Source organism: Pristiophorus japonicus, chromosome 22 (genome assembly GCF_044704955.1).
Source record: "Pristiophorus japonicus isolate sPriJap1 chromosome 22, sPriJap1.hap1, whole genome shotgun sequence".
Taxonomy (NCBI): domain Eukaryota; kingdom Metazoa; phylum Chordata; class Chondrichthyes; family Pristiophoridae; genus Pristiophorus; species Pristiophorus japonicus.
This window is the reverse complement of record NC_091998.1, coordinates 42908868-42923405: the sequence shown is the minus strand read 5'-3', so window position 1 is coordinate 42923405 and position 14538 is coordinate 42908868. Positions and strand designations below refer to the sequence as shown.

At 46.2% G+C, this 14538-nt stretch overlaps 1 protein-coding gene across 4 annotated transcripts in view; it reads right to left on the bottom strand.

The window, feature by feature from the left end:
• The window catches only part of nsd3 (nuclear receptor binding SET domain protein 3), an 87598-nt gene that overhangs the window by 41774 nt on the left and 31286 nt on the right, over positions 1 to 14538 (bottom strand). For 3 of the 4 annotated variants that reach the window (XM_070865975.1, XM_070865977.1, XM_070865979.1), the window contains exons 3-5: positions 5994 to 6150; positions 2429 to 2583; positions 304 to 840 (exon numbers count right to left, since the gene is read on the bottom strand). In XM_070865975.1, the coding sequence (XP_070722076.1) occupies positions 304 to 840; positions 2429 to 2583; positions 5994 to 6150 (849 nt within the window). The remainder of the gene's footprint in view (positions 1 to 303; positions 841 to 2428; positions 2584 to 5993; positions 6151 to 14538) is intronic. The other variant, XM_070865976.1, reaches the window with a different exon arrangement.

The following is a 14538-nucleotide window of genomic DNA, read 5'->3' as shown; positions in this document are numbered from 1 at the left end:
GGTGAGGGGTGGTTGTGCAGTGAGTAGCTTCTAGATGGGATGCCATGGGATTTGCAAATGTAGAGCGACTCGAGAGCGGTTATTGGGGCTTCAGACAAAAAAAATCTAACTACTTTACCCACTTATATGTATTTCAGGAAATCTGACAGTGATTGGACAGATCTTATGCCCAACATGCACACACAATGTTTCACCAATCATCAACAGGTTGCCAATAAGTAGAGCAAGGGACAAGGAGCAAAACAAATCAAATGGCACATGCTTCCTTTTTTTACCGCTTTAAAACAATCATTTAATAATTACCCTTGCGATTTCCTTCTTAGAGACAATTAAATGCTTATTAGGCAATTTCCCATTGGCGTCTTTCTTCTGGATTTCAAGTACCTGATCGTTTTTTCTTACTGGCAGCACCTCACAGTCAGAGCAGCCACCATTTCGTTTCTCAGCCAGGTTCCCTTTGAGGTTTGTAAGGGAAGGCGGCAGTGATTTTCGAGCTGCGGCTGTTCGCCAAGTCATTTTGGGGGGAGGCTCTTGGGAGTCTGCGTGCCTCTCGTGTGCGCGCTGACCTGCGTCACTAGCAGCGGGGGCCACGAGAGCCGTCTGCTGCACCACTGTCTGGTCTCGCGGAGAACTGGACGACGTTTCCGGCCGCCTATTCCGCTTCACGTCGAGATTCAATGATGTTGGAGTCGTATCTGCTGATACATCAGGCTTTTCGTCCACATAAATGAAGGTGTACTGTGCTATCCTGTCCTCCTGAGTCAATTTAAATGCATCTTCCACTTGAGTTATGCCAACATCCCATTGAGGGCGAATTCTTTGTGCTATGGGCTTCAGAATCTGCAAGAAAAAAAATTTAAAATGATCATTGATTACAATATATTATGTTCATTACTTTTCTCAAAGTGAAAAAAAGAAACTAGTTGTGGGCTTGGAAAATCATTGGCTCTCATTCCTACTTGCATTTATAACAGCACCTTTCACATCTTCATGACATTCCAAAATGTTTCACAATCAAGCACTTTTGAAATGCTGTAACGTAGGCAAACAGCATCCAATTTGCAACAGCAAGGTTCCAAATACAGCCATGAGATAAATGACCAGATATTCTTTAATAAAAATTATTCTGGTTTGAGGAATAATTCCCCAGCTCTTTGTGACGTAGTACCATGGAGTCTTCCACGTCCACCTAAAGGGGGCAGAGAGGTCTCTGTTTAACCTTGGAATCATAAGGCAGCACCTCGGACAGCACGGCAATCCCTGTGCTGAACCTACGACCTTCTGACATACGAGGAGAGCGTGCTACCACTGAGCCAAAGTGGACAACTGCTGGAACTTAATACTTGTTCCAATGTTCTCCAGTGCACTGCATCAGATCGTTCCCTGCTGCATACAATTCTCCACCCAAGCAACTCCTTTGCCTTGCCCATACTATCAGGAAGAGTTACTGAGTGGACACAGGTTGCTTCTCTGCAGGTAATGAATACAAGTGGGGGCGGGGTGGAGTTACAGGGTGGGGGGGAGGTAAATAAAAGCAAACAAGCTACTCTTCAATAATTTGAGAGTCAAATTTATAGCATGAAGATTGGCACAGGAAAATCTCAATAGGGGCAAAAGTAAAATACCAAAGTGAAAATAAAGACTTGCATTGATATAGCGTAACCACTAAAAGCATCATTACATCTCTGAGATGAATGGCCATCAGCAAAGACCAAGTTAATCTCAAAGCAGAAGACTTTATGAGAGACTGAAGAAAGTGACTGTCAGAACACAAAAGTTGAAGCAAACAAGATCAGACCGCTCAGCTCTCTTTAGAGATCTTTTCAACCACATAGAAGGGACCAAGAGAGAAGATCTTTAGCAGAGGGAAGGGAAATTGTGCAAACAATTCACTAAAAGGCAGCAAATGAAAAAGGATAGCGCAGGAGGATGCACAAAGATGCTTTCCTCGTGGTAATCTATTGATAGCAACAAACCGTAAGAATCAGTGAGCCACATAGTCTGGCAGAAAACCAAAGATTCTGCACTGGTAGCATACCCTGGCTGGGGAGTCTAGAACCAGGGGGGTCACAGTCTCAGAATAAGAGGACGGCCATTTAGGACTGAGATGAGGAGAAACTTCTTCAGAGTGTTATGAATCTTTGGAATTCTCTACCCCAGAGGGCTGTGGATGCTCAGTCTTTGAATATATTCAAGACAGAGATCGACAAAACTTTTGGATACTAAGGGAATCAAGGGATATGGGGATGGTGCGGGAAAGTGGAGTTGAGGTCGCAGATCAGCCCTGATCTTATTGAATGGCAGAGCAGGCTCAAAGGGCCGAATAGCCTACTCCTATTTCTTACGTTCTCATACAACTTAATTTGGTTTGAATCTCCTGGACTGCAGTGTTGGACGAACATTATGGGCAAATACTCGCCGCAGATACCTTTTGTTTCTCTGCAGCATTGCTGGCCTGCCTGGCAGTTTCTGCTACGAGGGCGTCGTACTGCGAGCACCCCTTGTAAGGCGCCACTCGCTTCTCGTGGATCCAGGCTCTCTCTGGCACCGTCCCAAAGAACTGCACGTGGTATTCGCGAGCACCTGCACAAACAGGTCAAAGGTTACTACTTCCAATCAAGGCAGCTGAAAGAAAAACAGACTTTGAACATTGCAGAGCTCTTTAAGATAGGTATGCGCGTCCGTAAACCTCGAAGTCACATGGTCAAAGATCCCTGGATTAAAAGACAATATTCTTTAAGACATGTGTGATGTCAACACCTGCACATGCTAAAAAGTTTATACATTTAAAAAAAAAAGCGACGTGCAATTTCCTAGTATGCACATTTTCTCCACTGAAACAAGATGTTTTACCACCACAGTTATGAAAATTGTAAACCACAAAATATTTATTATATTTGCCAGCAATATCCAGGGCACCATACTTGTGCCACGTTAGCATCTGTGGTTCCAGATTACTTTGGTTTGACAGTTTACTGCTCCATTGAATTGGTGAAACGCAGTCACATGATTGAAAGTGGACTGGTTACTGGCGACAATCAACTTCATTGTTGACAGCACAGGTCTGAAATGGAGCGGCTGAATGCTTTATTGTGATGTGATCAGCTCGTTCTCTTTTCTCCAAAGTTATTATTTTCAGAGCTCCCTTCAAATTGTTCTCCGCTAGCAGATACTGCTCCACAAGCCAGCCAAAGGCAAGGTCTCAGATTGGATCTGAGTGACTCAGACCCATTTTCCCCTCTCTGGGGAAATGGCTTTGCTTTGCTGCGAGGACAAGGCAAAGTAAAGACAGTGGGTGATGATTTGGAGGCCCAATGCCATTCCTGGTACTTTTACACGCTGCGTTGGTCCAATGTACGACGTCACCCTGGTGTGACTGTTGTAAATGTAATAATCCCTCACTGTAATGCATTTCCCTAGATTTTACATGGCACTTTGTTCAATAACTTCTTTAAGAATGAGCGATTTGACCTTTCTCACACTCCGAGTAATTAGGCTGGGTTTTTGTTTTAAAGTGGCAAAAATTGGTAATAACTTGTGACAGTTAATAGCTTTATTGTGCATTTTTTTTTTTACATAACATGGATTGGTTAACAATTCAGGTTTCAGACTTACTGAACACATTGGATAGAAACATGCACATACTAACTCGAAATAACCAGAATAAACTTTGCACTCGATATCTTAATTATGCAGCCACATGATTAGAATCTGTAATCATAGACATTAAGAAGGATCGCACACACCATCCTTCACATAAGGAGGAATGCATGTTTGCTACAGAAACGAGTCACTGTATGTGTGATCGGTAGAAGCCCACAGACACATGCATTGGTGTTTCAAACAAAGCAACCCAATTTGGCAGGGTACAGGTTAGCTTTCCCAGCTGGTGAATTCCTCATTACACGTAGAATCCAAGACATCGCCTAGCTGGGGAGACAAAGCAAAAGTAAAATAAAGCTCTCCTTAATCCGGGCTCCTGTCAGTTCCCATTTGGGGGAATTATTTCGATACACAAGTGATGATTACTTAGTGCAGAAATAGTGGCTCAGCAGATCATTCCTGCAGCTAATTATAATGGCACGAGCCAAGAGGTTTGTAGAATCCACATAGATATTTTCTTTCTTTCTCTTGCCTCCTAGAAATGTGGCTGCTTGGTGGGGTACAGGAGTCAATCGCCCTCACGTTTCCCACTCGAGTCTCAGTCAGCGCCCTATCCTACACTCACCTGAGGTCCACACCTGTACTTTCCAGCGGGAATCCTGCCCAATTTCTCCCTCTCGAACTCAGGCCGTTGCGGCTAATTAAAGTGTGCCAATCACCACTTACACAGCGATCAGCACACTGGACAGATTTTTAAAATATGTTTTACTTCTCGTGCAAGCGTGAGAGGGGGAGACGGACAACATCCACAACAGATTGCCTTATTATTCTTACCATCCTTTTGTTTACACGCTATCGGAAACGTGCCCCCAAAAAAACCTGTTTCATATTAATAATTCACTTTAAGTACTCAAGCAAATTGAAACTTGGCCAAATCTCATTTGAATAAATAATCAGAATTACACTGTGCGCTCTCTTAAAGAAGCCACCTGGCTGATTATAAATGACAAAGAGGACGGTTTGATCAATATAAAAAGGATATTTCTATCACAACCACTGTCAGGCTGCAACAGCATAGTTTTTCTTAAAAGCAAAGCAATCAATGGGCAGTATTTATTTGCACATGCTCAGATAAATGTCAAACTTGGAAATAAAAGCTAAATATTAGAAGGTGGCCATTCGGCCCACAGTGCCTGTGCCAGCTCTTTGAAAGAGCTGTCCTGCTGGTCCTACTCCCCTGTTCTTTCCCCATAGCCTTGCATTTGCTTTTTCTTTTCAAGTACATATCCAATTCCCTTTTCGAAAGTTACAATCGCATCTGCCTCCACCTCCATTTCTCACTTAAACTGGGTGCACGATCTCAAAGTTATTATTGAAGTCGATAGTTGCATTTAATAAATTGGTACGAGTCAAGAGTCCGATAAAATGTTAAAATTGGCAGGCATCTTCAAAGAGATATCCTCTTCTTTCACCTTTCTGAGTTAATGTAATGAAAACTTAGGGAGGGGGATTCATTTACCTGATATTTGGCAATTTCTTAGGGCCAAGAAAATTGTGAAAATTAAGGATTTTCTGCCCTGCTTACCAATCAGTGCTTGAACCAGTATGACTGACACAATACAGTCACCATCTTCCAGTGATCAATAGCTGAACGAATTATAGGAAACGGTTTGACTTTACTATTGCCGTCTACATTTTAGGTAAGGTGTTATAGGAAAAATAAACCCAGAACATTATTTCAACAGTAGGACAAGGTTAAACCTTGCAAAAGATAAATTCAATGCGAGTCGTTGGGAAATTCTACGCACCAAGTCAAGATGTGGAATGAACCTCCAAAATGGTAGTAGATACAAAAACATTGCAATCATTTTAAGAACCAGTTGGATGCTGTGATTGGTGGTGGTGGGGGGTTGGGGGGGTGAGTGGAAGAGATGGGGAACTGCTCACATCTCTCGGGTAAGCCAAATAGCCGTCCTCTTCCAAATCTCTCGAGACTTCAAACTTGTGGAATACGTGTGACCCTACGTGTCTGTTTGGTTTGCAATCCCTTAACAATATAAGATTATTGCATTCTCAATGTAAAACTAGTCCCAGAAACAAGTGACACCAGTTACCTCTGCAGCAAAGCTTTATGCTTCACAACAATCAACTGACTTAGAGTGCAAATAAAAGGCAGTGTGTATGAAACAACATGTAAACAGAGGAGAACATTTCATCCTAGTCATAGCAACAGTTTTTAGTTCTCAATGTGACATTCCAACAAGATTGGCGACCCAACTGGACACTTGGACCAGTCCCTGACTCAAAGCAGAAGTATTCCGGGAACAGCTACATGGGTAGCTCCAAGGGAAAAGTCATGATTGTCAATTCCTCTCGAGGGTCAGTCTTACCTCTTGTGTTGATCTTGGTATGAACCTGCAGCAACGGATCGCAGGACACCATGCAGGGCCACCAGGGATAAGTACCAACTTTTGCCCATACCAAGTCTCCAATCTGGTAAGACGTCGAAACTACAATCTGCTTTCCAGAGACGGGTAACCGATGGGCCTGGAAGACATATGGTGGATAACATTCTTAAGAAGATAATGATCACGTCAAATGGCTTTGGCACAAGTCAATACTTCAATTAACTGCAAAAAATTTCTGGAACCGGGGCCAAAAACTAGAGAGAGTTTAATAAAAGGAGAAGCAGGCCTTATGCGAGATCCGTTAATGGCAGATTTGTAAATATTAAACATACATCTATCAACAATGCACCAAATGCAGCCATTTAGCATTCATTATAAAAACCAAGGGCCAGGTTTCCTGGGGGTTGGACAGTTCCAAAAGAGCTCTCGGGCTAATCTGAAGTTATTGCCCCAACTGGTCCCAACGGAGACATCACCAGAGCAGCTCAGTGGGGAAGGAAATTCAACTCAAGAATCTAACTCCTTGCAAGAAAATGGAACTTACTTTTTTTTTAAAACCCTAAATGTGACCACTGCAAAGAGCGAGAGCACGAGAGAGCGCCCGAGGGAGAGCGTAAGAGCATGCAGCACAGAGGAAACAACAGAAGAAAGGTACAAACTGAAAGAGGAGGAGCGAAAAGGAGGCTGAAAAAGAGGAGCAAGAAAGAGACTACCTGACTTCCAGTAATGGCATTCATGAAGGAAGAATCCTAAACTGTGGAGCACCACCCAGAATGGTTATTGGGCACTCTTTTTGCAGTTGCAAACACTCGTGCATAACTTCAGCAAGGCAATAATACACTGTTTAGTAAAAAAATTTCAAACCAATTACAACTGAAATCTTCAGCTGCTTCTTGTTGAGCTCATGCCTCCAGTTCACTGCCATTAACAGATTCCCTCTTTGCTCAGGTTCGGAGGGCCCCTCATTACAGCTAGTAACCTCTTTAGCTGTTCTGGCTGGAATCAGAACTTGCCAAGTTAGTTTTGCTGCAAAGATCAAGACATTTCAGAATGATCCCTCTACCACCATTGGATCCTATACTTTGGATCGTAATAATTCCTAGATCCTAGAGACGACCATTTTTTCGATGCAGAGGACGAATGTTCTCACGACCAGCTCATAATATCCTACACACCAATGGGATCCTGAAGGGTGATAGAAGCACCGTCATGGTCCCACTTACTCTGCAGCTCCGAAAAGATGTTTTTAATCTGATGAAGCACAACTATCCGACAACCGCATGTTAGTTACACTCTACTCAGTCGCCTCTGGATTGCTCTTGGGCAATCATGCTGATGCTGGCCTACCAAATAGGAGATTCCGAAATCAACTTATTTAACACAATTCTCCTGGGAACGTAAATGCATTTCCATTTATGAAGAGCTGTACCCCAACCGACTCAGCAGAGAGTGGGAGTTTGATGAGATCAAATGAGACCTTATACGAGAACGGCCGACACTACACCATAAACGTGGCTCCACATGGAGCATCAGGACGCACCCTTCCCACTCTGTCTACATTTTACACGTCAATTCTTCGTCAAGCGAGGCCTCCTCCCTCCTGCAGTCTCACTCTCAGTTATATCTACTGCTGATATCTGTACCTTGGAGAAACACCACTTGTGCACTGCAGTATGCTCCAACATCCTCACTCACCTTCCTCAGCTGCAAGGAACCACCCAAGTACCGTGTGGGAGGAAGGCTCCAACAGGGAAAGGGGAAGCACGCCCGCTCCACCGACTCGCGCCTTCGAGGACTCCAAGCTAAGTGTGCCTGGGTTTAGGATGTCTATCTATTCCTGAGGTTTGATGGCTGCCAGGCTCTCAGCTTAGGGTTCTTCATTACAGAAGAACATAAGAACATAAGAATTAGGAACAGGAGTAGGCCATCTAGCCCCTCGAGCCTGCTACGCCGTTCAACAAGATCATGGCTGATCTGGCCGTGGACTCAGCTCCACTTACCTGCCCGCTCCCTGTAACCCTTAATTCCCTTATTGGTTAAAAATCTATCGATCTGTGATTTGAATACATTCAATGAGCTAGCCTCAACTGCTTCCTTGGGCAGAGAATTCCACAGATTCACAACCCTCTGGGAGAAGAAATTCCTTCTCAACTCGGTTTTAAATTGGCTCCCCCGTATTTTGAGGCTGTGCCCCCGAGTTCTAGTCTCCCCGACCAGTGGAAACAACCTCTCTGCCTCTATCTTGTCTATCCCTTTCATTATTTTAAATGTTTCTATAAGATCACCCCTCATCCTTCTGAACTCCAAGGAGTAAAGACCCAGTCTACTCAATCTATCAATTGGATGGCCTTAATGGTGAGGCAGCTTCTTTATTAAAAAGACTTGGGATTTATATGGCGCCTTTCACGACCACAGGGCATCACAAAGCACTTTACAGCCAATAAAGTACTTTTGGAGTGTAGTCATTGTTGTAATGTGGGAAACGCTGCAGCCAATTTGCACACAGCAAGCTCCCACAAACAGCAATGTGATAATGACCAGATAATCTGTTTTTTTGTTATATATTGGCCAGGACACCTGGGATAGCTCACCTATTTTTCTTCAAAATAGTGCCATGGGATATTTACTTGAAAGCACTGACAGGGCCTCAGTTTAACGTCTCATCCGAAAGACAGCAACTTCGATAGTACAGCACTGGGAGTGTCAGCCTAGATTTATGTGCTCAAGTCTCTGGAGTGGGACTTGAACCCACAACCTCCTGACTCAAGGTGAGAGTGCTACCCTTTGAGCCACATAGAGCTTACAGAGACTTATGTCTGATGCAGCTGAGCCACTGATTTTTTAAAAATCATTAAAATTACTAGCTGATTAAGATGGCTGTTCTTTCTGAAGTGAGCATTATGGTTATACGAGCATATAATGTCTGTTCATAATATCTTAAGACACCAAAAGACCAAAGATAACGTTTTACTGATAGCAGAAAATCTGCTCAGTGTTTGTAAGTTTGCCTGCAGGCCTTGGCTCACCCACGACTACGGTATCTAATAGCTTGCTTCTATAACATGCCCCAATCCGGTCTCTCCCATTGGGAGGTGATACTGAGGCAGTAGGACAGGTTGGTGGCATGAGGGGGGGGGGGGGGGGGGGGGGCGGGGGAAAGTGATTGAAAACAGAGGAATGAGATGTTTACATGTTGACTGTTTCTTTTTCTTCCTTTGTAGGGTTGTGCTCGTTATCTAAAGATGATACATCTCATCACCATTTGTGGGATCTTGCGGTGTGAAAATTAGCTGCGGCCTTTCAACATAACAGTGACGATTTTTTTTTTAAGTAGCTAGTTGGCTGTGAAACACTTTGGTATGTCCTGAGACTGTGAAAGGTGCCATATAAAAAGAACTGTTTGCTTTCTTTAGCTAGGTCATTTTTGACGATGCCTGTTCGATTATTGTTGGGGGCAGGACTCTCTGAATGTTGCTCATACTCAAGGCTATGGTTACATTTCAACAGCTAACTACAGTAGGTACAAGAGGCAAGCATGGATGGGATGGCCGTTGCTAGTCCGAATTGCATGTTTTTCCTCGCGGAGGTGTGGCGTTTCCTCCAGCTAACACTTCATGTTATTTTGTTGAATCTGCAGCAACTCAATTTACCAGTTAAACTGAGAAAGAAATGTGTCTTTCTCCACCAGAGTGTGAGGGGAAAGCAGAGACTGTGGCAAAGCATGAAAACCTCTATGTTTCTCATTTCTCTCCCAAGAGACAGAGAGTCCCCGCATCATTTATGAGGGCCTCCTATGTTTGGATAAATAGGACCCCCCCGCAAATGTCTAGTTTCCATCTGTTCAGCCTATATTTGTATTAAATATTAATGCGCCCGAAATCCTCTCAATTTTTATTTCTGGCCTTTTTCTCTCCCTTACTCCACGAGTGTCTTGCAAGTACAGGTGGAAGAATTCAATTGTATCCTTAATGGATAAGCTGCCTACCAATTTTGCATCCCTTCTCCATGGGCTTTAGCTGCAAAAATCTGTTGCTGATGGCCAGAATCAGTGGTTTACAGCACAGAAAGCGGCCACTTGGCCTACCTCGCCAGTGTCAGCTCTCCAGAAGAGCTGTCCGCTTTACCTTCCAGGCTGGGAGGAATTACAAGCAAGGAGGCCAGGGCAGGAGAAAGCAGACAGACTGGAAGGGACCTGCCAATTTACAGCAATTCCCCATCTGAATATAAAGTGAAGCCCAGTCCTGGCATCATTGCAACAGTTATAGCAATAATACCTGGGAGCAATAAATTGCTGTAGGGGGTGGCCAGGAGCTGCAGGGAGCAGGGGCAACCAGATCTGACACTGTAGGGCCCCAAGTTTCCACACCCGAAAACGGCGCCTGAAAAAAAACGCGCTATTCTCGAGCGCTTTGCAGCTCGATGTCAGATTGGCGCGGCGCCCAGGGGGCGGAGCCTACCACGCGCGCTGATTTTGTAAGTAGGAGGGGGCGGGTACCATTTAAATGAGTTTTTTTCGTGCCGGCAACCCTGCGCGTGCGTGTTGGAGCATTCGCGCACGCGCAGTGTGAAGGAAACATTGGCACTCGGCCATTTTTGTAGTTCTTTGTAGCTGTTCAATTTTTAAAATGTTTTAATAAAACCACATTGCCCTTGCATGATCAGCACTGAGGCTTCTTGCAGCAGTGAGAAGGCTGCAGGAAACCTCAGAAGTTGAGGCAGCCGTTTCCCGACGGACCCGACCGACAGCAGGGGGGCCTTCCACCCCCGCCCCTGCCGTCGGAAATGGCTGCCTCAACTTCTGAGGCTTCCTGCAGCCTCCTCCCTGCCTCCCCCCCGCTGCTGTCGGTCGGGCCCTTACTGCCTCCCCCCCCCTGCCGTCGGGAACGGCTGCTGCCATCGGTCGGGCCCTCACTGCCTCCTCCCCCCACCCCTGCTGTCGGGAACGGCTGCCTCCTCCCTGCCTGCCCCCCACTGTGGTCGGTCGGGCCCTCCCTGCCTCCCCCCCGCTGCCGTCGGGAACGGCTGCCTCAACTTGTGAGGCTTCCTGCAGCCTTCTCCCTGCCTGAAGCACTTTCACACAGGTAGGAACATGGTTTATTTAATCTTTTCTTTGCTTATAAATTTTTATTCAGGTTGGAATTATTTGTATAATATTTGTATAAGTATAACTAAGGATTTATTGTAGAATGTAATGACTTCCCGCCCCCCCACCTCGTTCCGGACGCCTAATTTGTAACCTGCGCCTGATTTTTTAATGTGTAGACAAGGTTTTTTCAGGCCTACAAAAATCTTCACTTGCTCCATTCTAAGTTAGTTTGGAGTACGTTTTCACTGTGGAAACTTTCAAATCAGGCGTCAGTGGCCGGACACGCCCCCTTTTGAAAAAAAAATTCTGTTCAAAAGTGAATCTGTTCTAACTGACTAGAACTGCAGAAAACTTAAATGTGGAGAATTCCGATTTCTAAGATACTCCGTTCTCCACCAGTTGCTCCTAAAAATCAGGAGCAAATCATGTGGAAACTTGGGGCCTAGGAGTGGGGCCAAGCACAGGGCTAGCTACGGGTGTACGATGGGGAGAACAGGAAAGGCGGAGGAGAGGTACAAATGGAGAAAGGGACGGCCTTGCTAGATTCGGGCCACTGAATTTTTTTTGGTGTATGCGTTATAAAAAGATTGGCCTCTGGTTACATGGCCCTGGGATCAGATTGTTTGAAGGGACACTAGTCTGTTTCTGGAACAATAATAGATTAAATAATGAATTCCAATTTTGCTGGCTGAGGGAATCACTTTAAGGCTGTGCTACAATCACAAAGTCTATATAATGTTCCTCAATTAGTCTAATTGACATTACTCTATTCAACAGTTCTTGCCATTGATTCCTTACTTAGAAAGCAAGTGTGTTTTTCAAACAAACTCTTCATTCACTCACACATGCCCCACTGACAGACAGGAGTCGTCTGCAAAGCACTTGTAAACACTCCAAGTACATCAAAGAACTTTGCTTGCTCAGCACCATCTACTTCCTCTTTCAAGTTTACTCTCGTCACAATACTTCAACATGTAATTCTAAGTAACCTCAATTACGAGAGGCAACTGAACTTGTGTCAAGAATTTGACATACAATCAGAATTCAGATCTGAGGAAGAATGTCAGGGTACCACACAGGAAGCACAACGAGTTTGATAAACAGCCAGATGAACCAAAACCCTGTACATCAAGCAACGAGCTGTAAAATCTCAAACAAGCTGACACAAGCTGTGCATTTTAACATCTCACCATGGATCTTTCTCCTCTTCCCCCAGTCACTACTGCTCTTGAACAGGTGACCGAGCCACATGTCAACAGGCCAATTTGCCTCATGACTACTTTAATCCAAGGAGGCCGTCCTTTACCACAGTGACTTTCTCAGCCTGGCCCAACGCAGGAGTTTATTCCACCAAGCCTGTATTCCACCACTAAGCAGCGCATCAACAAGCCTGTGTTGCGTTATCAGCTCCCACAACACGAAAGGGTTGTTCAATTCAAACAATACCTATAAGGGCACAGCTTATTTGAGAAATCTGACACATCAGTCCATTTTATTCATGGTTTTCTTTACAAAAATGCAGGCACTTAAAATGAGTACAAAGACTGTATTCAACAAAAGGCTCACAGTCTGTGATGCATCCATCTCTAGATTAATCACTTTAGCAGGAACTTGCAAACATTTTGCTTCGAGGTGTTACAGCGAAATGCTAATAACAGCATTTAACCAAAGCCAGGCAACAGAGGTATTTTCAATGCACTAGTGCTCATACATAAAAAATATCCCAAAGTGAGTTTGTGGAAGGGGAAACACTATAGCAATGACACCAGTCGAAGAACCAAGCTGCCCAACGTGTAAAAGGCCAGCACAATGGGGCCAAGTTTTGGCCTGAGTTGCTCCTGTTTTTTTGGAGCAACTGGTTTAGAATGGAGTATCTTAGAAATTGCAATTCTCGGCATTTAGTTTGCTCCAGTTCTAGTCAGTTAGAACAGTTTCAGTTTGAGTCAGTAGGAACAGTTTCAGTTTGGAACAGATTTTATTTCCCCAAAAGGGGGAGTGTCCGGCCACTTACGCCCGTTTTGAAAGTTTAGGCAGTGAAAACTTACTCCATTCTACGTTAGTTTGGAGCAAGTGTAGATTTTGTACGCTCAGAAAAACTTTGCCGACACTTAGAAAATCAGGCGTAGGTTACAAATCAGGTGTAGGGAATGGGAGGTGGGGGGGGTTTAAAGGGAAGTTTACAAACATTAAACACTTCAGTTTTACAAATAAAGAGCCATCATCAATAATAAATGATAACTACATCAATAAATCAACCAATAAATCAATCAAAAAAAATTAATAAAAAATGAAAAAAAAATTTTTTTTTTAAATCAATAAATAAAACATTTTCTACTTACTGACTGCAGCACCGGGAGCCCTCCAACAGCGTGCTGAGACAGGCCCACCCCCCAGTGTGTCCCTATCTCACTCTCTGTCGCTGTTTTTGACAGCGGGGGGAGGGGGGGAAGAAAGAGGGAGGGATAGAGAGAAGGGAGCGGGGGAGAGGGAGGTAGAGAGAGAAGGGAGCGGGGGAGAGGGAGGGAGAGAGAGAAGGGAGCGGGGGAGAGGGAGGGAGAGAGAGAAGGGAGCGGGAGGGAGAGAGAGAAGGGAGAGGGGGAGAGAGAGAAGGGAGCGGGGGAGAGGGAGGGAGAGGGAGAGAGAGAGAGAGAGAGAGAGAGAGAGAGAGAGAGAAGGGAGCGGGAGAGAGGGAGGGAGAGGGAGAGGGAGAGGGAGAGGGAGAGAGAGAGAGAGAGAGAGAGAAGGGAACGGGGGAGAGGGAGAGAGAGAGAGAGAAGGAAGCGGGGGAGAGGGAGGGAGGGAGAGGAGGGAGGGAGGGAGGGAGGGAGGGGGGGGGAGAGGGAGCGGGGGAGAGGGAGCGGGGGAGAGGGAGCGGGGGAGAGGGAGCGGGGGAGAGGGAGCGGGGGAGAGGGAGCGGGGGAGAGGGAGCGGGGGAGAGGGAGCGGGGGAGAGGGAGCGGGGGAGAGGGAGCGGGGGAGCGGGGGAGAGGGAGGGAGGGAGCGGGGGAGAGGGAGGGAGGGAGCGGGGGAGAGGGAGGGAGGGAGCGGGGGAGAGGGAGGGAGGGAGCGGGGGAGAGGGAGGGAGGGAGCGGGGGAGAGGGAGGGAGGGAGCGGGGGAGAGGGAGGGAGGGAGCGGGGGAGAGGGAGGGAGGGAGCGGGGGAGAGGGAGGGAGGGAGCGGGGGAGAGGGAGGGAGGGAGCGGGGGAGAGGGAGGGAGGGAGCGGGGGAGAGGGAGGGAGGGAGCGGGGGAGAGGGAGGGAGGGAGCGGGGGAGAGGGAGGGAGGGAGCGGGGGAGAGGGGGGGAGGGAGCGGGGGAGAGGGAGGGAGGGAGCGGGGGAGAGGGAGGGAGGGAGCGGGGGAGAGGGAGGGAGGGAGCGGGGGAGAGGGAGGGAGGGAGCGGGGGAGAGGGAGGGAGGGAGAGAAGGAGGGAGAGAAGGAAGCG